Source organism: Aspergillus fischeri, genomic scaffold (genome assembly GCF_000149645.3).
Source record: "Aspergillus fischeri NRRL 181 1099437636266 genomic scaffold, whole genome shotgun sequence".
In the NCBI taxonomy this organism is placed as follows: Eukaryota; Fungi; Ascomycota; class Eurotiomycetes; order Eurotiales; family Aspergillaceae; genus Aspergillus; species Aspergillus fischeri.
Window position 1 is genome coordinate 3,560,466 of NW_001509760.1, and position 26,164 is coordinate 3,586,629.

At 50.5% G+C, this 26,164-nt stretch overlaps 7 protein-coding genes across 7 annotated transcripts, besides 2 other annotated features; 5 read left to right on the forward strand and 2 right to left on the reverse strand.

Annotated features, from left to right (window-relative positions):
- Window positions 1-127: 127 nt before the first annotated feature.
- On the forward strand, window positions 128-6,756 carry atg2 (putative autophagy regulatory protein Atg2; the record flags this gene model as incomplete). The annotated part of the gene is made up of 4 exons (XM_001258457.1): window positions 128-289; window positions 393-5,696; window positions 5,753-6,682; window positions 6,739-6,756. The coding sequence occupies 4 exons, from the start codon at window positions 128-130 to the stop codon at window positions 6,754-6,756; spliced, it is 6,414 nt and encodes a 2,137-aa protein (XP_001258458.1).
- A 2,825-nt stretch (window positions 6,757-9,581) lies between these two features.
- Window positions 9,582-9,622: a microsatellite.
- Window positions 9,623-10,059: 437 nt separating this feature from the next.
- NFIA_059130 (uncharacterized protein) lies at window positions 10,060-11,007 on the forward strand (the record flags this gene model as incomplete). The annotated part of the gene is made up of 2 exons (XM_001258458.1): window positions 10,060-10,086; window positions 10,270-11,007. 2 exons carry the CDS (start codon window positions 10,060-10,062, stop codon window positions 11,005-11,007), a joined length of 765 nt encoding a protein of 254 aa, XP_001258459.1.
- Window positions 11,008-11,273: 266 nt separating this feature from the next.
- On the forward strand, window positions 11,274-12,296 carry NFIA_059140 (short-chain dehydrogenase; the record flags this gene model as incomplete). The annotated part of the gene is made up of 1 exon (XM_001258459.1): window positions 11,274-12,296. One exon carries the CDS (start codon window positions 11,274-11,276, stop codon window positions 12,294-12,296), a length of 1,023 nt encoding a protein of 340 aa, XP_001258460.1.
- A 131-nt stretch (window positions 12,297-12,427) lies between these two features.
- On the reverse strand, window positions 12,428-13,441 carry NFIA_059150 (uncharacterized protein; the record flags this gene model as incomplete). The annotated part of the gene is made up of 1 exon (XM_001258460.1): window positions 12,428-13,441. The coding sequence occupies one exon, from the start codon at window positions 13,439-13,441 to the stop codon at window positions 12,428-12,430; it is 1,014 nt and encodes a 337-aa protein (XP_001258461.1).
- A 2,413-nt stretch (window positions 13,442-15,854) lies between these two features.
- Window positions 15,855-16,792, forward strand: NFIA_059160 (carbon-nitrogen hydrolase family protein; the record flags this gene model as incomplete). The annotated part of the gene is made up of 2 exons (XM_001258461.1): window positions 15,855-15,909; window positions 15,969-16,792. 2 exons carry the CDS (start codon window positions 15,855-15,857, stop codon window positions 16,790-16,792), a joined length of 879 nt encoding a protein of 292 aa, XP_001258462.1.
- A 421-nt stretch (window positions 16,793-17,213) lies between these two features.
- On the forward strand, window positions 17,214-18,043 carry NFIA_059170 (60S ribosomal protein eL31; the record flags this gene model as incomplete). The annotated part of the gene is made up of 3 exons (XM_001258462.1): window positions 17,214-17,306; window positions 17,702-17,776; window positions 17,840-18,043. 3 exons carry the CDS (start codon window positions 17,214-17,216, stop codon window positions 18,041-18,043), a joined length of 372 nt encoding a protein of 123 aa, XP_001258463.1.
- A 2,628-nt stretch (window positions 18,044-20,671) lies between these two features.
- NFIA_059180 (RanBP1 domain protein) lies at window positions 20,672-25,186 on the reverse strand (the record flags this gene model as incomplete). Its single annotated transcript, XM_001258463.1, has 2 exons — window positions 20,672-24,767; window positions 25,062-25,186. The coding sequence occupies 2 exons, from the start codon at window positions 25,184-25,186 to the stop codon at window positions 20,672-20,674; spliced, it is 4,221 nt and encodes a 1,406-aa protein (XP_001258464.1).
- A 933-nt stretch (window positions 25,187-26,119) lies between these two features.
- Window positions 26,120-26,147: a microsatellite.
- The last annotated feature ends 17 nt before the right edge of the window (window positions 26,148-26,164 follow it).

Below are 26,164 nucleotides of genomic sequence, written 5' to 3' on the forward strand. Positions count from 1 at the left end.
TTTGCCTTTGCGGGATTCTCCATTTACAAAACCGACTTCAAAACGGTCATCTTCATTTTATTACGCCCCTGCTCCGATGACATTCGAAACTCCTAAATGAGCCGCCGGTTGGCTCGTTTCGCCCAAGATGGCTTACTTCTTGCCCTCATTCTTCCAGAAACGGTTGCTCCGATATGCCTTGTCTCGGCTCGAGCTTGTCGACACCGAAGCACTAGATTTAGATAGTCTGGGAATCCGATGGGGTCAACGAAGCACTGTCGAACTTCGGGATATAGGCTTGAGGCTTGAGGTGAGTTTATATCGTCGGCAGACAACACATACTACTAGACAAATCCACCCACCTTGCGCTCAGTGGACAATGTATAACTAACAACTATGATATCTCTAAACAGAAACTAGCTACGCTTCTTCAGCTCCCCGCCTCGAGTGAACTGCTGAGTGCTAAGGTCCAGTTTCTCAAGATCACCGTTCCTGCGGATATCTACAGTAGCGGTATCATCTGCGAGGCTAGCGGAATCAATGTGCATCTCCAACTACCATCAGAAGAATCTTTCGGCGCAGCAAAGGATGAAAATCCGAATAGTCGGAGGCCATCTCAAGCTGGTACCCATGACTCTAGTAGCGATCACATTCTTCCGACTCCGGCCGATCTTGCGGAGTCGTTCCTCGATGCCGAACCGAAAGAGGAAAAAGAGGAACTACAAGCTGCTATCACATCTCGATCACAGGTGTTACACCGTACATCAGCGTCCATCAGTGACGATGAGGAGGAACTTGGTCTAGGAAACGAGGGTGTATCGCTGCCCAGTTTTGTTGCTGCTTTTTTGAAGGGAGTCGCGGAGCGCCTGCAGGTCAAGGTCGATAATGTGTCAATACGAGTCGATATGGAAACGAAGCAGGAGGGAGTCGTCAAGAGAGAACCAGAGAATAAACCTGATAACGTGACGGGACTTCTTACTGTGCGGGAGGTCTCCGTCGGTGCTGTGAGCAGCGCAACGTCCAGTTCTGAGGAAGAGAAGCTTTCTCGTAATCGGAACCGGCCCATCGTCATTTCTGACATCAACATGGCTTTGATATCTGAACCGATAGTTTTCTCGAATTATTCCCGATTCGCTCCGCCCACTTCGCCGACTACACCCGTGCAGCCAAAGTCAAGCGAGCCTTCGAGCAGGATTCCGTCGCCCTTGCCCGGGCAAGCATCCGATGCGGACTCCGTCCTAGCTATGACGCGGTCGACAATCTTGGAGCCATCGCAAGAACATTCGATTCAGGATATAGAAGAACCCGGTGTTGGTCGAATGGAAGGATCCGCCTACACATATGATGGGCGCTTTTCTGATGCCGATACCGACGATGAGAATCGAAGTGATGGATACCTGGAAGGCTCGCAGCAGTTTTTGGACGATGATAAATTATTAGACAACCCTGCATATCTTGACTCCGTCATTGACTCCCAGTTGCATGACGATGATTTAGAACCACCAGAGGACCTTGTGCCTCAAGATGATCAGTTTCCTCCCAGCAGTGAAACCCTGCGCTCTCAGACACCCGAGGTGCACATGCACCGCGAGACTTCACCGTCAAACATTGACACGGAGCATACAGCTCCCTTCTCACATTACGGTGATGGATCCTTCATGGACAGATCCCCACACGGCAGTCAGCCTTACCTCGAGACTGATCACGTTGCAACCCCGGATGTGTCACATTCTGCCTCCTCTCCTTCAGGCTCTTTGCCCTCGCGAGAAAATTCAGACAGGCAAACAGCGCCTCCTTCTGAATCTGGCAGCGTAGGCTCATCTGATGTTGCCAATGGCGGGGAACTATCTGAGTCCAAGTTATTCTCAAATGAAGAGGCTCAGAGTATGTACATGAGTGCTATCAGTCATGGTTCGAGTAGAAGTTTCGTTCCCAATATACCAGGCGCTTGGGATCTGCCGGAGTCAACAGTTGTACGAGATGTGCACGCAGGAACGCAGCTCACAGACGCGGCAGATGCAAAACAGGATGTGCAAGATGAAACATTGATATCTACGCCTAAGCTCACTGCTCAGGCAGCCTCGGCCCTTACAGAGAAACGATCATTCGGCGAACAAAGTGAGTGTCCGTCTGAGGCACGGGAACCTGATTTGACACCGCTCTCGCCTACGCTGAGCAAGCTTTCAGATGTTGCCAAGCGGTTTCTCCGTATTGATCGAATATCGATATCTATCCCTGTTGGTGAAGATAGACGTCATACAGATGAGACTGTCCGTTCAGCAGACGTAAATTCAGCAAGTGACAGCCTGAAAGACTCAGCAATGCGTTCTGGTCATTCATCAACCGAATCCGAATTGCTCTCTTCCACCATGTATGCTTCTGCACGGCTTCGCAGCGACTCGATCAGCTCAGAACCTTCATTCGAGGGCACCCTGCCCAGATCGCCGCCTCGTCAGGCAAACAAGGCCGATCACGGTCCCATCTCGAAATCTCAGCCGGGTGACATTGCTGTCGAAATATCAGCTGTAGATGTACGATTCGATAATGCGATTGGGTGGCTTGTTGTCAAGACCGGCCAAAGGGTTCTTCATGCCTTTCGTGACGGCGGGAATGTTTCCAGTGGAAAACCCGCACCAGAATCTGTGCAGACCCGACACAGTCTCGCTCTCACTCTCCATAACTTCTGCATCAAATACGTTGATCACATTCCCGGTCAAACATATGCTCTCAACGACTATGACCCCCATTCCTCGTCACCTTTTGGCTTGCCCCATGAAGATATTATTCTACGAGCGACGGCATCAGGTCTAACGGCCCGCTATTTGGCTGATAAAAACGTTACAAAGTTTGGCCTAGACGTCTCAAAGTTCGTATTCGGCTTCGCCTCGGATGACTTGATCTCATTCAGTGAAAGCTTGAAGATGCGGGAGTCCACAAGAGATGTCCTATCACCTGTGAATGGTGATATCTCCCTTTCTCTGACCAAGTCTTCCGACTCTGCAAGCCTCACCATTACAACACTTCCTCTCCGGCTATATCTTAATGTTCAGCGCCTGGAAGAAGTCTTCGGGCGGGTTGGCGGCCTCAGTACTATTCTGGAGCTCGGAAATTCAATCTCCTCCGTCTCCAGCGGTAAAAACATGAAGAGGGATTCCCAAAGGCGGGCTCGTGGCGTGCATTTCGAGAGCTCACCGCCGCCTGAGAATAACCTTCAAGCCAATCCCCAACTCTCCTGGAAAGTGAACGCTCGGGTGGGTGGAATTGTCTTTGATGTTGCCGGTGAGACACATTATCTCAGGTTGAAAACGACAGCCGTCAAGGTTGTCAGCCGGTTCGAGGGTATAGGTGTGCAGATTGACAAAGCCAAGCTGAGTGGCCCGTTACCTCTCGACGACTCAAGAGATGCGCCGGCAAAAATCAACCTGAGCAACATCCGCGTGGAGTTTCTCTACTCCCCCAAGGAACCCGATCTGGACAGGCTGTTGGCAATAATAACGCCGTCGAAAGATAAGTATGACGAAGATGATGACATTATGTTGGACACGCTGTTTCGCCAGCGTAGACAAGGTTCTGTTCTTCGTACTACAGTCGCGGGTGCGAAGATCGTCGTCTCGCGCACCAGTGACCTCGAGTCACTTTCTCAACTTGAAGAGGAATTGGGCAAGTTATCTACCGTCGCAAAGTATCTACCTGAAGATGATCGCCCAGGCATCCTCACTCTCACTCTCATTCGAGAACTTGAATCTCAAGTCTACCTGGGTGGCCCTGTCGGAAATATCACGACGCATCTCAGAAACGCTGAGGCTGCTTATATCAGCATGCCGTCTCTCATCGCTGCGCAACTGGGGACAATCAAAGTCGTACGAAACGGGAGCGAGGAGCTCGTGGGTGAAGCACTACCGGCAAGCGGGAGCCAGGGTCAGAACCAGAGCCAACTTCCCATACTGATGGCTCGCTACATCGCCGATGAGATGGATCCAACTATTAAGATCAAATCTCACAATTTACGCGTCGAATATACCATACCGTCCATCATCGCGTTCCTTGGGCTGAGTGAGGACCAGACGACAGGAGATGTCGCTGCTAATATGGCCAATTCTTTGGCCAATATTGCCGAATCGCAGCACTTACATCGAAACGCTTCTGAAATTTCAATTGGTTCAAAAGGCAGGCAAGCGTCCGCAAAGCCAAGCAGGCTTGCATTTGCCCTACGGGACTGCGTCCTTGGACTAAATCCTCGCGGTACAACGGCGAAGGGCCTGGTTGTGTTAACGAATGCTAAGTTTTCAGCGGCTATTTCCGACAGTGGGTGTTCAGAAGCAATGCTGGATATCAAAAAGGCGTCCATCATGCTCATTGATGATGTCAAGAACATGGGTTTGGCGGAAAATCTTCACCGTGGTAGATCAACAATTCCGCAGAGCGACCAGATTCAGTCCTTCATCGATATGGGGTTTGTCCCGGTATCTTCCATATCGTCGGCAATGGCCACAGTCAAGTTGATGCAGCTGGACGACGACGGGACGAAGTCGTTAGACGTGGAGCTCAAGGATGATTTATTGATACTTGAGACCTGTGCCGATTCAACGCAGACCCTCATCAGCATCATAAATGGGTTGCAGCCTCCCACACCGCCAAGTGTGGCCGTCAAATATCGGACTGAAGTTTTGCCTATAGAGGATATGCTGGCTTCTTTTTCTGGAGACGCATTCGCCATGGATCCGCCACCTGAGCAGGCAGAGATTCCGGAAGCTCCTACTATTGTTGAGCCCGAGGACGGAGGGCCAGGCATAGAAGACGAGCTTGAGTATGTGAGCGACTTTTATCCTGTGAAGTCAGGTCCAGATAACCTGCCCCCCAATGAGAGCGCAGTGCCATCGGAGTCGAATGATCTTTTGGACAGCTTCCATTCGCAGTACTATGTATCCTCCAGCGTCTCGGATCTCGAATTCAAGGAAGACCATTTCGCCAACCATTCTGCTGTAGGAGGAACGGCTCATCGTTGGGATTCTACTCAAAACACATATGGTTTAACCGACGACTCAAAGATCCGTAAAAGTCCGCTGCGGATCAGAGTCCGGGATGCTCATATTATCTGGAATCTGTTTGATGGGTACGACTGGCAGCGAACGAGAGATACTATCTCTAAAGCTGTGAAAGACGTGGAGAAGAGAGCCACGGAGCGGCGCGCCCGAGCTGGCAGTCGGGCCTCACCAGGTTTCGAGGAAGAAGAGGAATCGGTTATAGGCGACTGTCTGTTCAACTCCATATATATTGGAATCCCTGCCAACAAGGATCCTCGAGAGCTTCGCAACGATATCAATCATAACATTGACGATCTTGCCAGCGAGACAGGCAGCTATGCGACAACTACAACTGTCACTGGGGCCACCGCGCGTCAAGGCCAGTCGCCTTCGTATAGAGGAAGGAGATTGAAATTGTCTAGGAGTAAATACCACAAGATGACGTTTGAGCTGAAAGGCATTTGCGCGGATTTCGTCGTCTTCCCTCCTGGCTCTGAAGAGACGCAGAGTTCGCTCGACGTGCGTGTGAACGACCTGGAAATCTTCGACCACGTTCCTACGTCGACATGGAAGAAGTTCGCGACGTATATGCATGAGGCAGGCGAGAGGGAAAGTGGGGCCAGCATGGTTCATTTGGAAATGTTGACTGTGCGGCCTGTTCCAGAGCTGGCAGCGTCCGAGCTTGTTCTCAAGGTCAGCACTTTGTCGCCCGGTTGTGTGATCTGAACAGCTGTATTAACATGTTACAGGCAACTCTTCTCCCTTTGAGACTGCACGTAGACCAGGATGCCCTTGACTTTATCTGCCGCTTTTTTGAGTTCAGGGATGACTCTGCACTCACACCGAGTTCACCAGCCGACATTCCGTTCTTGCAACGAGTGGAAGTTAACGCTGTGCCTGTCAAACTTGACTTCAAGCCCAAGCGCGTAGACTACGCTGGGCTCAGATCAGGCCGGACAACCGAGTTCATGAACTTCTTTGTCCTTGATGGCGCGGATATGGTCATGCGGCACGTCATCATTTATGGAGTGTCCGGTTTTGATAAACTGGGTCAGACGCTCAATGACATATGGATGCCAGACATCAAGAGAAATCAACTTCCGGGTGTTCTTGCTGGCCTGGCTCCCATCAGATCTCTAGTCAATGTGGGAGGCGGTGTTAAAGACCTCGTCGTGGTTCCTATGCGAGAGTATCGCAAGGACGGCCGGCTCGTCCGAAGCATCCAGAAAGGGGCGCTCGCTTTTGCCAAGACCACTTCTAATGAACTCGTGAAGCTTGGTGCCAAGCTTGCCATTGGCACTCAAACGGTTTTGCAAGGAGCTGAGGAGATGCTGACCACACCGACTGCGCCGACACTGGGCTCTGAAGAAGACATGATTGACGAAGAGGAGGCGAACAAGATTTCGCCCTACGCGGATCAACCCGTGGGTGTGGTACAAGGCCTCCGGGGTGCGTTCCGCGGGTTGGAAAGGGACTTGCTTCTCGCACGGGACGCCATCGTTGCTGTTCCTGGCGAAATCGTGGAGAGTGGTAGCGCGAAAGCTGCCGCTAGGGCTGTTTTCAAACGTGCTCCAACCGTTATCCTTCGACCAGCGATTGGAGTCTCCAAGGCCGTTGGGCAGACGCTCCTCGGGGCTGGAAACACGTTGGACCCGAGCAATCGCCGAAAGATAGAAGATGTAAGTGTCATGGTGAATTATGACTCTCAAGTATGCCTGCTGACTTTTCTGCTCAGAAATATAAACGCCATTAAGATTGTCGATCATGTTGGGCAGTTTGACCTCTGCGCTATTTTAACCAAGATGATACCTTAATTTCATTGCTCATATCTCAGACGGCTCGAGCTGTCCATGCCGTTGTGCTATGATTGCTACTTTTTTTCTGCTCTATATCCCCCATTTCCAGACTGTTCCCGGTACATATTGATTAGCTGACAGGCGGGCCTTTGAGATCAATGCTGTCTACGATGATGAATGACTTGAGAAATGTTCACGACTTTGTTCAGATTCCCGTCAAAGCATAGATTGGTGTTGGGATTTTTGTCTACTAGCCTTGCATATGATGAACTCGAAGCAATTTGCTAACCTTCAAATGGACTGGAATGAGATTGCTCCATGCTGTCCTAGCAAAGAGGGTTCTGTAATGAAGAGGACAGGTTCTGTAGATGTGGGCTGCCTGTTTTAACAAACCGGTAGATTCTTAGAAAAGCAACTAGAGCCCTTCTTTATTCGCCTTCAAAGTTACACAGACACAGCAATGCCAGAGGGTCAGTGTAGTTCGCTCAGCCCAACGAATTCCTCTTCTGGGCCGTTTGACATATGCCGCTGCCACACCCTTTCAAGTTGATGTCAGACAATAATATCGTCATCATCATCATTAGTGTCTTCCTACCGAAAAGTCAGTAGTAAGCCAGGGCCCGCAATGAAAGGTTACTGCAAGGGCAAGCAACGAATAAAACCCCCAGAAGCGAGTTTCGCCTACCAGGAGGCTGAACTCTCTTCGTTAGTGGGTGCTCGCAACGCCAAACTGAAACAAAGATGGCTTGCAGTTCCTGGCAGTAGCACTGCCAGAAAGACCAGTGATCGATCACCGTTGATCGAGGGCCAAGTGGATCGTCATCGACACGACAGAGAAAAAAAAAGAAAAACTGATGGGTCATCTGGTGTGACGAGGGTGTGGTTGATTCTGCGTCGGCATTGGGGCCACGTCTCCTGGTGCCCAAGTTCCCAACTAGTGGGTGTGGAACTGCGAACTGTGATTCTGTGAGGGGTGTGATGGTCGTTCATTTGAGGTTGTGAACTTCAGTGGATGACGGTTGATGGGGAGGATCGTAGATGACTGGTCATTGTCGATTTGGGGTGGGTTTGAGGCTGGCGATTGGATGTGGCCGAGTTCGAGGGTCGAGTTCGTTTTGGGTTGCATGTGCGCTAGCCTTGTCGATGGTCGATGCTCTCTAACGTATATTCAGCCTGATGTGGTGCCGCTTTAGCTATTGGGAGTCTCGTTGGGTTGTGTGTGGATTGATCGAGTGCGTGCAGCCATGAGGTTATACTATAATAGCCTTTGTCTTCAGGCAAATTAACAGGGTTATTAAGTCAAAGTGCCGCTGTTCGTATTCGGTAATCTCAACTAGTATCATCTGCTATTACTGTGATTCTCGGACTCTTACCTGTCAATGTCAACCTCCTTGATGGCTCTAGCTTCTCTCCTAGATGCAAAAATATAGGGAGCTTACTCGCTCTTCCCAGTATGGAGGCTACAGTCCCATAGCATGCTGGATCAAGCAACAACCAGGGCAGTTCCAGATCTCAAAGCCAGTAGGTTCAGTCCCTAAGTCTGGCTGATAAAGACATGACACTAAGTATTAGGTAGAGCCACCTCAATTGACTGCTTTGTGTCCCAAGCCAGTGACAAATCAGAACATATTTGCTAGCAGGATATCATCCTATAACACCGTACCTGAAGACACATGTCTCCAAACAGAGATATTTGGCAGGGAATGCAGCTCTTACATCTGCTTACTGTTATCATTCTTGCTGTGTTTCTGGCTAAGTACGGTAATATGAATCCTTCAGCACTAACTGGCTAATCTGTATAGAACCAGCTGAAACCATCTCAGCGATGAAACATTAGTGGCATGATCGGAGCAAGGGATTGAAATGCTGGCCCCGTTAAACTGTCATCACTGAAGAACAGAGGATATCCAATGACAAATATGCCTATTGTGATATTGTTGCAGTGGTTATTGAGTTGGATAATACTGTGGCATGCATGATTCTATAGCAGGTGCTATCTCTTTGATTTGATGCAAACATGAGGTTACGAGCCACTTTAACTTGTACTTCTGACACTCAAGCTTTGTTACTCCGTCCATGGCAATGACAGCATCCTTTAAGAGAAAGTAGTCGGACAGGGCTCTTTTGAAGGATGTCCATCCTTGAATCCAGGAGTGATGTTCTAATCTGCTCATCTATGAATCCTCCTTTGCAATCTAATCAGGGGCAATCACTGGTAAGTCGGGTGGCCTTTAACAGTAGCAGCTTTAGTAAAAAGCACTCTGGGGGCAACAGACATAGCTGTCATTCTCTCCACAGTAAGTTAATCAATATCAAATCTATCTAAACATTTAAAGGGGCTACTACATAGTGCGTGTTCATTATTCCAAGTGAGTGGTCTTAATCCTTCTATGTGGCGCCCAGAAGCAGCGACAGGGCTCCCTTGATGCAGAAAGAAAATCAATACATGCTGGTTATTTTTAATTCCATGATTTATTGCTTTTGACCTGACAATGTGACGTTTGCTTGTTTCTTTTTTTGTCCGGGGCCCATCTGTCTCTTCTTTTTATCATTTACAACCTCGTCGTCCCCCTTTCTTCTTCTCTCCTTTTTTGTTTATAGTCTGACTGCGGAAGGTTAGAACAATAATGTCTGTTTCTTTGTCTTGATTCATGGCCCTAACGGTCGGAAATCGGAATACATCCTGACCTCATGCACCTGTACTTGTACCTTCAATGCCGTCAGACAGTGGCCTTGTTCAATTGACAGGCTCTCTATTATCGCTCCTTTATATCTAAGGGTCTTCTTTTTGTTTTTTTTTTTTTTTTTAATTTTTTGTTTTTTAGCGGAAGCAACCTATCTCTTCGCCTTCAAAAGACAAGCTATCATGGATCTCGATCATGATCATAAGATCTGGCAAAGCGGCTGCCATGAACCTCTCCAGCTTCACCCACCACTAAAACAGTCTCTCAAATCTCCAACTCTGGACTCTCCTTCTTTTTCATCGACCGCCTTCGATGCCGCAACGCCGAAGCTGGGATATCCGGGAGCATTATCCCTGCACCACTACCGGAGGTTTCTTTCGCAGGATGACGGCTTCATCGCCCTTAATCGCAACGGAGGGAAGACCCTACGGCGTAAAAACGCAGCCTTGGATCTGAACAAAAGCCAAACGAGCTTGACACCTCCATTGTGTTCGTTTTCCGTCTCGTCTGCGGCGTCGAGCCCGCCTCCGCTGTCTCCATCATATACGCCCAGTCCCGTCTCATACCGAGGTGAGAATGGGCCTGGGCTTGATGAATCACTCCGTACGTGTGAATCACCGTCATGCGATGTGGGCATATGCTAACGGATATAGTTTCCTTTCCATCCAGTTTCTTAGATATCAACACTTCAGAGCAACCGCTCCGTCCGAGTCCCCTGCATAGTCCGCATCAATTGCTGGTGAGTTTGCTGCAAATCACTCGGTTACCAGAGCTGACAAAATATAGGAAACTTTCCGAGCTAGGCTCGCGCGGTTCCCAGAGGCAGAGGCACAGGAGCAAACATTCACTCCCGGACATACCAAAGCCCGCTCGGACTCGATGCTGCTGGAGCTGCGACGCCCAACCGCCACAATCGAGCATCAGGGGACGTCTTTCGAAATCCTTAATCCGCATGAATCGTTAAAATTCGCCCGCATAGTCTCATATATTGAAGACGTGGATAATTCGTCCATCACAGACGACCAGCGAGACTCGTTCAACGCAACACGGCCTCAGAGCGAGACCTTGATCTTGGAGCAAGATGAAACCGTTGAGGCGAGCCATGATTACAACCAGGTTCACGACCATTACATCTCCGATGCCGACGAAGAAAGAGTCCACTACGAACTCATCGGCGACATACCGTATCAACCTATGCCGTCCATCTCCGAACGATTAGAGGGAAATGAAACCGATATCCCGCAATCACACAAGTGGAGCTCCCCTCCCCAGTCCAGGCCGATGACAGCGCAATCGTACGGAAGTGAGCTCGGGGAGCCTGGGTATTCAGTTCTAGCCTCCTACGACGGGGCAGGATGGACGAGCACCACGGACGATATTCTCGCGATGAAGTATGATGAGATGCAGCGGAGCGAGTCGACCAAGAGGTCTTCGTCAGACCGGAAGAAGCGCGGGAAGCGCAATCCGTTTAGAAAGTTACGCAGCTTTGCGCGTTCCCTGCGGAGGGGGCGGCTTTTTCGATGATAGTTGACAGTGTGCTGTGTCAGAGACACCGCGGTGTGGGTGGATTCCTATATGACAGCCTGGAGCTGGTTTCCGTTTCATTGCGATAGATTAGCCAGGTATATACTTTAATCTCTTCATCCTCCGGTGTGGTAGGGTGCGTCGCCATTCTGACGTAGTTACCAAGCCCTGGGTTGGTCCATGATATACCATATACCCCATAGAGAACCTCAGTCATTCACAGTCGACATCCTCAGCTCGAGCCGAACACTGTACTGGCCCAAAAGATGGAAAACCACCCCACGGCTCTCTCCATCATCCAGACGGAAAACCTCACCCACGCCCTCCCAGACAAAGTCATCTTAATCACAGGCTGCTCCTCCGGCCTCGGCGCCGCAACCGCCCGCGCCTTATCCAAAACAGACGCAACCCTCTTCCTCGCCGTCCGCGACATCCCCAAAGCCCGAAACGTGCTGGCCGATCTTCTCGCCCCCACGTCTGACTCTGACTCTAGCCCTGCCTCTGATGCAGACGGCAAACATTCGACCACAACCTCAACCTCTCAAAGCGAGATCCGCCTCCTTCACATGGACCTCGCCAGTCTCTCCAGCATCCGACACGCAGTGACCTCCTTCCTCTCACAAAGCGACAAACTCAACATTCTCATCAACAACGGCGGCGTAATGGCCACACCAGAAAGCCGCACAGAGGACGGCTTCGAGACCCAGTTCGGAACGAACCACCTCGGCCATTTCCTGCTGTTTCAGCTCCTAAAACCTATCCTTTTGCGGTCTGCAACACCACAATTCCACTCGCGGGTAGTGGGCGTGACGTCGTCGGCACACCGGAAGAGCGGGATCCGGTTTGGGGATTTGCAGTTTGAGAGAGAGAAATATGACGGCGCGCTTGCGTATGCGCAGAGCAAGACGGCGAATATCTATATGATGAATGAGATTGAGAGGCGGTTTGGGGGGCAAGGGCTGCATGGGCTTAGTGTGCACCCGGGGCTGATTTTCACGGGGTTGCAGAAGTTTGTGGATGATGGGGTGATGGAGGAGTGGCGGAAGCCAGGGATGAAGCCGTATCTGAAGACGGAGGAGCAGGGTGCTGCAACGGTTGTGGTCGCTGCTGTGGGGAGGGAGTGGGAGGGGAAAGGCGGGAAGTATCTGGAGGATTGTAGGGAGTCGGGGCCGGCGAAGACTGGGTTTCGGACGGTTGATCCTGGGTATGCAATGCATATTTGGGATCAGGAGAGCGCGGAGAGATTGTGGGAGGAGTCACGACGGTTGGTCGGATTGCGGCAGGGCTAGGGCGGGCGCGAAATATACACCGGTTAAACAAGTTGATATGCACTGCACTGACGAAGTATATACAGGCCGGGTATCTATCTCAATATGTACAGTAGAAAGAAAAGTCTCAAGGGGTAGTAGATCCTAGTAGATCAAGTCGACTGCGGTGCCTTGTCAACCACAGAAGCCAAGGCAGCGCTGACCAGACTCTTCCTTCTCAAGCCTTGATCGCTTTTCTTGCGGTAATCCCGGCTCGATGACAAGCAATAGCTCTTTTCGATACGGTGAGATGAAGGAACGCCAGCAGTGCTTTTCCGCCGGTCCCGATGCTCTACCCCTGATGTATCAGAAAGTCCGGAAGTGGCGGTTATCGGTCGATAACGGCTCCGGTTGAGTGTCACGGCCCTCCTACGGGGCGACAGTTGCGGAGGGAGTGAGCTTGGATGACAGTCGTCTTCGTTGGATGGGTCGAACTCCGACGGTTCGTCTTCAGAAATAAGAGCCCGTCTAATGGCTTCGATGTCCGAAGGATTACATTGCAGGCGGGAGATATGTTGTCGATGTGCCCGGATGTTCATCGTAGCATCAAGTCCACTGTTCAATAGGCTTTCGAGAGCCCCACCCTGCGACGTCAAGTCCAGCGGGGCGGACAGGGCTCCCAGAAATGGAGATTGCTGATGAGGTGACAATGAGGGTGAGAGAGAGGTCATCGACGCCGAGTCACAGTATCCCTCGTCATCATGGTCCGTGTCCGGGGGCGTCAGGAAGTACCCATGAAATTGCCCAGATACCGACCCCATATCCGACACCGACCGGGGCGTTGACGGCGAGGTGGGTACGTCGTCAGGTTTCTCCTCCTGAGACTGACTCTGGATAGTATGCTCATGGAGCTTCCTTGTCAATGTGCTGATGGAAAGTCTCTTGCCGTCGTAAGCGGAGAACGGCACAGAGGTAGGCGGCTGAGGGGAACGGAAGTGAGACGATCGCGAACGATGCAAGCTCCGAGGAAATTTTTGCGACGACGTCGATCTAGGTGAGGGGCACCGAGAGGACAATGGCGAGATCATAGAACTATCACCATCCATCATGAGTCGATCGTCCCCGTCGAACGCCAGCCGCGGAGGTCTGGTGGACGACGGTGAAGAGAAGGAAAAGTCCTCGAACATGACGCCGCTTTTAACCTTCGAACCGGGCTGTAACGAGCGCTGTGTAATGGCCTGGTGATTTTGTATATGCCTAGATCATCCGATGGCAATGAGTGCTGAGAATCAGGCGGCAGCGCGTCTCGGGCAACTTATTATAAAGCCCAGACACTACCAAGATTGGCCACTTCGGACTTCTCCCGTTCCGCTGTTGCTGCAGGAAAAAGAAAAACCACGCTAGACAGTAAAAATGAAAAAGAAGAAAAGCAAAAAGAGTGGTACTGGGGCGCTTAAGGCTGCTTAAGGCTTTAAACCCACAGAAACGTCCGAACCCTGGGGCAAAATGAACGGAATAGGCGAAGGCCGTGGGGAATCAGTGGGCGGCTGTGACGCTGTCTCACCGGCGGAAGGAGAATCACAGACTGATGGTTGGTGGGCAGAAGAAAGGCACCTTCCGGCTATCCATGGCTCAATAATCAAGGACCAGAAGAAAAGAATATTGGGAAGAAGAGACACAGGAGATGATAAGGGAGTCTCCTTTGCCCCTTTTTCTCCATATTTATTTATGGACTCTTTGTATCCAAATTGGAATCGTCACAGGAAAAGCCAGAGAGTTCTCCGTGCACTTGATGCCTCAGGGGCCAGACTCGCTGACTCAGCCGGCTTGCGATTCGCCTCTCCTTCTCGTCTCAAATTATCCCGTTCGTTAGTCTCTCCCTAGAAGGCTTTCACGGATGATGAACGAGTATGACGGGCCTGGGATGCTCCGTCTTTCTATTTTGAGTATTCGTTTCTCGTTAGGTCCGATACTTCGGAACTGATACCGACACACAAGTTACACTATGGCGGTAGGGGTCGCGCACCATTCAATATATTGAAGTGATTGCTCATCTGTGATGAGTCTGTTTTGAAGGACTAATTGATTGAGCGTGGAAGTTCGTTACATTATGCGATCTACCGACATATCTGCAAGGCTCAAACAGACCTGCATATGCCATATCTGATCCACAACCGCTTCACTCAACCAGTAGATAGTTAGGATCAACTGCATGAACGTCCAAATTATCTCATGTTCTGAAGAGTTCAGAGGAACAGACTACTCGTCTAGACTTGCAGGCTGAAGATCGACTAAGTTGGATCTCTATGATGAAGACGCCAGGGCCAACTACGACGTTGGCTTTCCGTACACGAGATAGAGGAATTGCGCCTGCTCATATTATTGATCAAATAACCGTGTTTCGTTGATATCTTCCTGGAGTCCATCTGTTTCTGGCTTTGACGGAAGACGAACAACCCTGTGACTCAATCTGCTCTAGGTGGCCGGATAGCATCAGAGCACTCACATGGGCTCATGAGCATTGTCAAATTTCTCAGCTGCCGATCTGTGACGAGATTCTGTTCTCGCCAGTCGGCTTCTACATTTCTCATCCAATTACCGTGACATTCATGCAGAAGCGTTGGTATGATCCTAGTCCGAACCGTCTGTGCGACGGTGTTGTAGTTTACTCTGAACACAAGATGAGCATAATCAGCAAGGAATACATGTAGACATGATTTGACAATGTAACTTACTTCGCGTTGGACCTTTCCGTGTCTTCGTGGGAGTCGACGGAGTCAACGATCAAGATGCCCAGTCAGGAGGGACAGAGGAGTATGTTATTTCTGCAGAATGGTTTGTGTTAAGGACTTTTTTGCGGATGTCGCTGAACATCTGTTGTGGTGTGCGAAATTCGGTAGCTGAATGGTGAATAAACTCAGGCCAGACAACTTCCCTCTGCTCTTTTTCGCTTCTAAGCCCGCTGCGGCTTTGCGGCTTTCGAGGTGTTGGGTGCCCCATCGCGAGCTAATTGGTCTACAAAAAAGTTGAGAATGAAAGTGAAGATGAAGACTGAGATCGAGATCGTGACCAAGATGGAGGGTAAGGAGGAGAACGATCAGTTGCTCTTCTGTGTCCAAGTACCGAGATGGGAAAAAGGTGATGAAGGTGAGAGAAAAGGGAGAGGCAGTAAGGAGAGAGGGGGATATGACTTATATTCAGGTAAGGAAAAGTTCTCAAAGTGAAGAAGAGTAAAAGTATGGTGAGAGAAAGTTTAGATATCTTATATTCACTTTTCTCACTTACATAGCAAATACCTGTCTAACCATGGTACCTAGGCTGTAGGATGCGGTACTTACAGAAGAAGAACTCAAAGCTAAGATGTTGCCTAATTCTACTATCTAGACAGCCGCTGGGCTAAACACAAGAAATCATGGACGATGGTCTCCTGGAGAAAGCCCCAGCGACTGTCGGATAAAGAAGGCTTGAAGTCTGGAAGCCCTCGAAGGCAAAGCCGCGGAATCGGCCGCCACTTCGACCCCATTTATCATGAAGTTCCCCGCATCGGTGCAACCACTGATAACCTCAACCTCCCAACAATCGTTGCGATATTTGTCAGTCATGGCTGCCCTTTTGAAACAACCTCTTAAGCTGGCCTTAGTGCAGCTGGCTTCAGGTGCGCTACGATGTCCTAAAGATCTCCTCAGCCCATACTAACATTCTACGTGGTCATAGGTGCGGACAAAGCCGTTAATCTCTCTCACGCAAGGATTAAGGTCCTTGAGGCTGCAAAAGCAGGCGCGAAGCTCATCGTTCTCCCTGAATGCTTCAACTCGCCGTATGGAACGCAGTATTTCCCTTCGTATGCCGAGACGCTACTCCCTTCCCCTCCCACGAAAGAGCAATCCCCCTCTTATCATGCTCTGTCGGCCATCGCTGCGGAAGCCCAGGCATACTTGGTTGGAGGCAGTATACCCGAGCTGGACACTTCAACAAAGAAATATTACAACACTTCCCTTGTGTTCTCGCCGACAGGTTCTCTCATTGGCACACACCGCAAGACGCATCTATTCGATATTGATATCCCCGGGAAGATTACGTTCAAGGAAAGCGAAGTACTCTCGCCTGGAAACCAGTTGACCCTGGTCGATCTCCCAGAATATGGCAAGATTGGTCTCGCCATCTGCTACGATATCCGTTTCCCGGAGTCGGCGATGATCGCAGCGCGCAAGGGAGCTTTCGCGCTGATCTACCCTGGCGCCTTCAATATGACTACTGGTCCTCTTCACTGGGCCCTCCTTGGTCGCGCTCGTGCGGTTGACAACCAGATCTACGTTGGCTTGTGCAGCCCGGCTCGTGATACGAACGCAACCTACCACGCTTGGGGTCACAGTCTGATCGTCAATCCTAATGCGGAGATCCTGGCAGAAGCAGCCGAGACGGAGACGATTATCTACGCAGACCTGGATAATGAGTCTATCCAGAACACTCGAAAGGGCATTCCCGTCTATACTCAGCGACGTTTTGACCTATACCCTGATGTGAGCGCCGAGAAATGACACGCTTAGAGGATACAAATATTGTCCGTTCTGGGAGGAGAAAATAATCCGGGCTGGTGATAGATGACTTATGACCAATAGACGTCAATTCAATAAATACTACCTATTCCGAGTACAACAACTGAAGAAGAATTAAGTGTAGCTTCAAGACAGTGTCGATTAGCGGCGGAGGGTGTAGCATCACGTGACAGCGACTGCCCAATCAGAGTGTTGCCAGACGATAAGCGAGCCACACTGAATTTCGACCACCAAAAAAACGACATCCGAAAATCCCAATTCTTTCGACAGTCGACCACATCGCCAACGACAGCCGACGTTCTGTATCAGCCCATTCAGTCAGTATCAATTCCGCAATCTTTGTGTCGCGCAGTTCTTTTCCCCCAAGAACTGAAGATTACTGACATTTTCTATTCTTCCAGAAATGTCCAGCACCGTCAAGACCACCGGCAAGAAGACTCGTTCGGCCATCGCCGACGTTGTCACCCGCGAGTACACCATCAACATGCACAAGAGAGTACGTTGAAGACGCTGGACCTTTGCTTTTGATTTTCTTTGCAAACAATTTCGTGGTCAATCAATCGACCGACTCTTTGCGACCTTGCGGAACCAAACACCCTGAGGCATGGACGGAGAACAACTGTGGGAACATCTCGAAACAACCTTGTGTGTGAGGAGGAATCCGCTGCAGAAGGGCTTGTGCGAGAATTTGTTTTCTCTTGGGGATCAGAGATCAGAATCCGAAACCCAAGGAAAGAGGAGGGACATATACAATACACACGACCACAAAAAAAGAAGAAATAGTTTGATGAAGTCCACCTCTATGGCCGCAAATAGCATCTTCGCAGATTCACTCTACCAGATGGCATTTGGGCGGAAGACTAATTTCTCCTTTTTTTGCTCGATCTATAGATGCACGGTGTTACTTTCAAGAAGCGCGCTCCTCGTGCTATCAAGGAGATCCGCGCCTTCGCTGAGCGGGCTATGGTAAGTTCTTTCCCAGGAAGTGATGGGATTGGATACAGCTAACCACTCACGTTTCTTGATCAGGGCACCAAGGATGTCCGCCTCGACCCCCAGCTGAACAAGAAGGTCTGGGAAGCCGGTGTCAAGGGCGTTCCCTTCCGCCTCCGTGTCCGCATCTCCCGCAAGCGTAACGACGAGGAGGGCGCCAAGGAGAGACTCTACTCCTACGTCCAGGCCGTCAACGTCAAGGACGCCAAGGGTCTGCACACCGCTGTTGTTGACGAATAAATGGATCGCTTCCTGCTTGGGTCTTGTGTTACGGTTGACTTGGAACAATAAAAAAAATTTCCATGGAATGAAAATTTCTTTTCTCTTCCGCTGTAGCTTCGATCGTCGGTGCGTCTCTTTCAGGCTCGGGAGTACGGAGTGAAATATCATCATGTGGGACATATTGAGTAAGATTGCATCGATTGATGCGAGACTACAGAGGAACTATAGTCGACGTGACTACCAGGAGATCCTTTAATTCAATTCCTTATACCCTCTTGCTTGAAAGAATCGTATCGTGAGTAGTTCGTTCCTATTAGAACGGTCTCTGCCTGATCGAGTAAGAGGGCGTTGCCGTATCATCGCCCATTTGATATTCGTGAGATAGTGATTTAGTAATGCCAGCAAACCACCAGAATCTCTATAGAACCCTAATGGTTAATGATCATCTAGTTCTCTGAATCTAAGCCAGCATATTCCTGTGAAGTTGCAGGCACCAAGTCCATGTGCACCATTGCATCACGAGCCTGCTTTCGAAGGCTACCGATGCTCAATGGGAGAACTGTGTCGGCTTGCAGATCTTGGGGGAGAACTGGGCCAAAGAGATCTCCGGCACTGATCCCAAGTGAGCACTCGGACTGAGTGGCGGGAAAGATGGTCTATAATTATGGTGAGCCCTGGTCAGCGATAGTAAGGGCAGACAACGCACTGCTTCTTGCTGGAGGACTGGGTCGCCATTTGCGTCTCGAACGTAGAGTTCAGCTTTGCCTTCCACTTGATTGGTGTTGCCTCTGCGAGCGTACATGATTATCACAACGACCTTGACAAATGGACGGGCACCGATAAGCCAGAGTCTCATGTCTTCGATGAGCCGCTCTCTGGACTCGGAATCTCCGCACTCGATTACGAATGAGGGGTGGTATCGATTGTCTGGGCACATACAGAAGGTGGGTGTCTTCCTCGAACCGGAGTATGGGGCCACGAATCGCCCATGGGCTACCCAGAGTTAGCAATATCATACACCATACAACCCATAGCTGACGACTGACTAGCGTTTGCCAATACTGTGAGAAGACACATGTGACCGTCCATGACAAGATTCTTCCTGCGCCAGTCGCCTTCCTGGAGACGCATCCAGTTAAAATGGCCTGCAAAGAGACGGGTGAATATGACTTTGACCAGCAAGGTCTCTGTAACAGAGTTGTAGTTCATTCTGAGCCCGAGCACGATCAGCAAGGAATATAGAGAACAATTGGAATAGTTCACTTACGCGGCGTTCAAGCTTTCGACGTCGCCGTCCTCGTCTAGCGAGTCAACAATCACTGGGCCCCAGTCCGGGAAACCGAAGTGTAGGCAATTTCAGTTGAAGATTGTGCTTGGAGGACCTCTCTTCGGATGTGTCTGCAAAGCTCTTGCCAAGTTTGGAATCCGCGTGCTGAACGGTGGATGAACTTAGTAAAGGGAATGCTATGCTGGGTCGGTTCTTCCATCTTGGCTTTGCTTCGAAGACCACGTCTTTTAGGACTCTGGAGTGAGTTAATGTTGTATCGAGGGCTGGCCGGAGCTCAGAGTAGTGATAGATTTGTCAACCTTATTGTATGAGGTCCTAGGTGTTTGATGATCGTGTAAGATCTTTGAAATAGGTGAGAAGATGAAGGGTGGAAAAGGGAGAGGAAGTTGAGGAGAGCATGAATTTCTGACAGCGACACATGTAGGGTCCATTGAAAGGAACCAAGGTAAGACTTCTTTGATCACTCATTTAGGGATACCGAAGCTCTCTACCCAAGGCTAAGTTGGTATTGGATAGATTGACTGATTAAGTCAATCCTTGGGCATGAAATTATTCAACCATGGCTGCCTCTGAAGGGCTTTCAAGCCTTGTGGTATCCTTGGCTCCGAGCAGTTATGGAAAAAAGACATTATTCTCGTTAGAAAGAATGATATTGATTCCTGGTTGTCAATATATGCGGTTGGGATGACGGCATGTATAGACTCTATCCTGGAGATGACAACTGAGATTCAGACTCTCCATCAACTATAATTGGACTCACACCTCAATGTGCGCCATGCCAAAGAAACAACGCCAGGGGATCCAAATAAGGATAAAGATAAGGTATGAATGAAATGTTAGATGGAGGGTGCATTGCAATGGTTCGAACCCACACGCTATGCTAAGGCGCCTGTCTTGTTCCATAGATAATAACATGATGCTGATGACGCAGTGTAATTGAAAGGCGAAATAGTTACACACAAGGCCATGATCTGAATGTGGGGAAAATGGGCGGCAGGAAGGATATGGAATGCAAAAATGGTTCAACAAAATGACGCCAACTTCAAGTGCTCATGGTTCAAAAAGACATGAGTAAGAATGGATAAAATACGGCACCCAGGTAGAAAAGACAAACTTGACATGACGATCGCAGATACAAAGTAGGTTAGTCCGATCAAAGAAATTGCACGGCAACCATGATTCCTTCGCAGGGAAAAAAATACAAGCATCGGCTTTCAGGGCCCGTCTGCATAAGCCATGGGAATCACGGTTATGGCAGGGCGGAATCGGAGTAAACTGCCGTAAGAAAAAGCCGCGACAGTGTTCGAGATAGACCAAATGTACAACGCCGATTCATGATATGTAAACACAGCTTGTGCTTACGCCTTGGACTTTTCAACTGCAGAATGTAAACGCTCAGCTTCCTCCTTCCCTTTCACTCTAACAGCCCATTGCTCCGGGGCGCCTTCAGCCTGGGGAACCAGGAACTGCACACTGTTTGCGTTAATGGTGTACTTAATATCCTTCAACAAGGCTGCGTTCAGGACAACCTTGCCACTTGGGTCGGCTCTCAGGATGATGCGAGAGCGAGAAGTGTTGCGATTTTTGAGAACACGGAGATAACCAACACCCTGGCTTTCCCAGCCTGCGCCAGGCTTGATCTTCAATGCGCGCGCCCGCGTCTCTATCACAATGTCTTCGTCCTCTTCGCCCGCTCTGCTGCGAGCAAGATCAACTTGTGGTAGAGATTCGGCAGCCTCTCCATCTCCAGACTCCTCCGCGCCAGTATCGGAGGTCAGTCCGGGAGTCGACGCGCGACTGCCAGTAGCGGAAGTGACGGTGGAAGGAGCTAGGAAGGAAGAGCTCTGCTGTGACGGACCACCAAACGAGAACCCTAGCGCCGACTGTCCACTGCCAGACGCCTTCGCCCCGGCGGCTGGCGCGCCGAAGAGAGCAGAAAATGGCTTTGAGGAGTCGGTTGATTGAGCGGTGGGCCCGGAATCAGGCTTCGACGTGGTCGAAGGTGCCGTGGCAGTCGAGTCGGCGAATTTGATGGGAGAATCTGGCTTCCAGGTCTTGTCCCCTGCTGGTTTCGACGAGCTCTGGCCGAAGATGGATGGCGTGCTCGTTCCAGTACTTGCCAGTCCGGAAGTAAAAAGGCCACCGCTCGTGTTAACCGAAGACTTGAAGATACTAGATGATGGCTTAGTTTCGGCAGAATCACCTTGGCTGGGCGCAGGGGTACTAGGTGAGCCAAACGGATTCGGTGTGGACGTTCCAGGAGTCGTCATGGAAGAAGAGAACTTGGACGAAGGGCTAAAGAGGGAAGAGAAGGGATTCTTTGGTTCCTCATCGGTTTGCCGCTTAGGCTGAACCCGATCAAATAGACTTTTACCACCGCCCGAGGCTTGTTTTGACTTTGTCAGTGCTCTAGTAAAATCGCCGTCGTCACTGCTCTCATTAGCAGAGAACTCGGCTCCGCTGACTGAAATAGCTTTGGAGTCTGCTTCACTCGTTTCCGCATCCCGACTACCGTCGCGGTCGCTGGCCGGTACCACAGAGGACTCTTTGGACTCTTCATCAGCATCTTCCCCAGCCGCAGACGCCTCTTCAGTATCGTCAGCATCATTATCCTCTTCTACCTCTGATGGGGTCGCAGAGAGATGACCAAAGATATTGTTCGCTTTGGCCGCAGTGTCTCGCTTCGCTTCGAAGACGGATGAACTGGCAGTCAAAGTAGATGTCTCTGCTGGTTTCTTGGGTTCCGTAGTATCGCTGCTCTCATCCTCGAAGACGAACCCCTTGCCTGGAACAAACTTGGCGCGCTTTTTAGACTGAGCCTCCAACTCCTCGCGTTTTTTGCGCTGCTGTTCGGCGTCTTTCCGTTCCCATTCAGCTTCGTCTTCTTCTTCGGAGTCGAAATCCTCTGCTTTGCGCTTCTCCTTTTCCTTCTCAGCACTCTTATCGGCAATGGATTTGAACTGAGCGAAAAAGTTCGTCGCAGTGCCGGCAGTGAATTTGGGAGCGGCTGGCGCCTCGGTTTTCCCATCACCTGTGGGCTTCGGGGCGAACAGATTCTGGGCAGGCGTGCTGACACTGGATGTTGATGACGTGAGCCCAGGGTTTGAGGTAGATTGAGAGAAGATGGAGCTGGATGTCGCATTCTCCTTGGTAGTAGTGGATGAAGAAAATATGGACTTCGCCGGAGACGCAGACGGGGTGGTAGAGAATAGAGCAGGCTTATTGGTTTCTGGCGTAGCTGGCTTGGGAGACACTGCACTTGTGGTCTCTGAATCATCGGCTTTCGATTTCGAGAAAGACTGAGCGAATATGCTCGCTGTGGCAGAGTCACTATCGGAACGGTTCTCAGCCAGAGAGACCGAAACACCAGTTTCAGCCTTTTCCTCAGCCATTTTTCCATTGGTAGTTGGTGTGGTCGGGTTTGTATCAAAAAGCTTAGACGGTGTTCTCGTAATGGAGCTTGGTCCGATGTTCATCATCTGGGAAGGTGACGAGATGTTGGTGCTGGGGGTGCCGAAGGGCTTGACTTTCTTCGCTGATTGTATCTCAAGATCAGCACTTTCATCGTCGGTAGCCTTCCGCTTATGTGACATCGGTGCGGTTGGCGCACCGATCACTTCACGAACGCGCATGTAAAAGAGCACGGCAGCGTCGAAGTCGTCCGTTGAAGGATTCAGTCGAGCGATCTCGCGTTGAAAGCATTCATTCAACATGCGGAGACTATACACTAGATCAAAATCTTTCTTCTGTTGTTCGCTCAGTTCAGTAGGCAATTTGCTCGGCCGCAAGCTCTCGGCGAATTGGACTGCGTGAGGCTTGGCTGAAGGTGTTGGCTGAGCGGGTGCTGCACCATTGGCTTTGAAAATGCCTTGAGACGCAGTAGTGGCGGACGAAGGTGTCTGGATTTTACTCTCCGCAGAGGTGGTCGAGAGAGATGAAGGCTGCGGCGCGAAGAGGCTGGGTGATGGTGGAGGTGCGGACGAAACAGCCGGGGTAGACGCGACCGGTTTCGCTCCTTCATTAGGTGTGCTAGGCTTGGGAGAAAAGAGTGAGCCAAACGGGGCAGCAGCAGGTGAAGGCTTCTGTTCTGGCGTGGCCTGGGTGGTAGTGGATGGTTTAGGAGCGAAAAGGCTGCTGAAAGGATTTGCCTTGGGAGTTTCGGGCTTATCAGTCTCTGCAGAAGCAGGCTTGAGCGCAAACAGGCTGCCCGTGGCCGGTGCCTGGAACAGGCCCGCTGATGAAGTAGTTGAAGGCGCGGCAGCAGCGGTTTCGCTCTTGGAGAAGAGATTGCCTCCGGCTGTGGAGGAGGAGAATTGGAAGCCGGCCTTAGGTGGGGCTGCCTCGCCTACCTTCTCTTCATGTCCTTTTTCTTCAACAGGCTTTGGCGTAGCTGATGGAGAGGGCGCGCCTGAGAAAAGATTTGAAGACTGGAAAGGATTCTGGAAGGGCGTTGCAGGCTTGGCCGGCGAAGCAGTACCAAACAGCGTCGTCGCTGTCGTTGTCGTGGGCGTAGCAGAGGTCGATGCGGGCGTAGGTGCCGTAGCGCCTGCTGTGGGTTGCTGGGAAGTAGCACCGAAGAGAGGCGTCGAGGTTGGAGTAGCTTGCTCTGTCGGCTTTGTCCCAAAAAGTGGTTTAGCCGGAGTTTGTTGAGCCGCCGGTGTAGCACCCCCAAAAACGGAACCTCCCGCTGGACTACCGAAGCCTGTGGATGCGCCAAATGCAGGCTGAGAAGCACTTCCTCCGAAGATGGCTGGCTTCGATACGGCAGCATTGGCCTTTGGGTCAGGAGATGTCTGCATCGAATCGCTACCGAACGCTATGGATTGGCCAAAGGGAGAAGGCTTGTCTGATGTGGACTGGCCGAACAGAGTTGTAGATGGAGCAGTGCTAGTGGCGTTATTCTGGCCGAAAATGCTGCCAGTGGATGGTGCCGTTGTCACGGGCTGGCTTGAAGGTGCACTGGTGGAAGTGCTTCCAAATATGCCTCCAGGAGCAGTGGTCTGCTGCGAGCCAGTTCCAAAGAGACCGCCCGAAGGCAGAGACTGCTGGCCTGGAGCAGAGCTTCCGGCGGGTGGTACGTTGAACATACTGCCTTTGAAGCCCGAAAACCCAGTATTATCAGACGGTTGGCTAGGCGCAGGAGTGTTCAGAGTCGCAAAGGGATTCCCCGATGACCCTGATCCACCAAAGGATGTAGAGAAACTAAAGGACGATGAACCAGCACCTCCTGAGCCGAAGGCAAACGGTGATCCTCCGTTCTGAGTGGGCTGGCTTGGATTTGGACTAGCTCCTGGAAAACTGAGAGACTGAGATTGGCCGAAAGAGAAGCCGTTCGTCGCAGGCTGGGAGCCCGAGACAGTATTGGGATCGATAGAATTGAAAGGGCTAAATGTAGCTCCAGTAGCGCTTGGAGCAGTAGTACTCGGGCGGGTTCGTCTCCGAATATCCTTAATTCTGCCGATATTGTCAGTTACGAATTCAAGTTGGAGAAGACAGACAAGAAGCCGAAGATTCGCTATGGACGACTGCGAGTTGAAGAACTTTTCAAAGGAAAGTGTTGTAACAGAGGAGAGGAGACGGAAAAAAACAAAGACAAAGAAATCAAGAATTTTGATGGAACACAATGAACACAACAATATGGGAGGCTGGTATTGATGGTGGGCCCTCTCCCATCCAGTGAATAAAGACGCTACAGAGATGACAGGAGACGCATAAAATTAATCGCAACCATGAATCTCATCCACTTACTTTCTATGTGCCATCTGTGCAGCAGTGGCCCGCTGAGGCTTTTCTTCTGGTGTGCTCGCCATATTGAATGCAAAGAGGTCGGAGTCCTTGTCGCCCTGAGGGCCAACAGCTCCTCTTTTAGACATCTATCGCTTATTGAGTCTCCGAGGTGAGCTCAACCCCCTTCCTGGTTTCCTACTCGCGAAAGTGACTCTTCATCCACTGAGGCAGGTTCGACGATCGCAAAACTGCAAGAAAGCGATTGAGGTTTCCTATGGAATCTCGCTCAAGGAAGACAGCACGACTTAGTGATTTCGACTGCTGCAAAGCGGCGCGCAGAGACGCGAAGAGGAATATTGATGGCGGTCTTCACAAGCGGCAAAATCGGCCGTATATTCGCGTTCTCGTGTGGATCAATCGCCAATATACCAGCTCATTTATCAAAAGCTTTCGTCAAGTCGTGGGTCGGAGGAAGCAATATGGATTTCGCTTGTTCTGCACAGATCGCGATGCGCGAGAGGCAGCCTGGGCAACGGGCACTTGGAAAAAAAATAAGAATGAGGGTGTAATGGAGGCTAGAGGCGTAGATTTGCGGCGCTCCAATGGTAGACGTGAAGTATGTGCCTCTTTTCGATGTGCTTTGCCCCAGAGAGGATGAGACCGGGTGGATAAGAGCTATATGCTTTTCCTCAACAGCTACTCGGCTCGCGACTTTTTTCGCCGGTGATGAGAGCCTCTCGCTGGCAGAAAAAGTCAGCATCACGTGATCATGCAGGGTGACGTTCTTGGCACAAATGACATAACAGCCAGCAGGAAGAGATATCCGGCGATGATGATAGAATATGCAGCAGATTGAGAATTATATGGAGATAATTCCTTTGTCCAGAGAGGTGCATGGTACATCATGTTGCTGCTCTGATTGGCTATGGGTCATATAATGACCTTCTTTATATTCGCACAACATCAGGGCGTATTGCTGTTACGTGATGGCCAGACAGAAAGTAAAGATACTCCCTACTTGAAGGCGTACTATATGTAATCATACGGTATATCATTACGACATGCCTTCCGTGGTTGCCATGGCACAAACAGCAATGGCAAAACAGCAGCATATTTGACGTCTT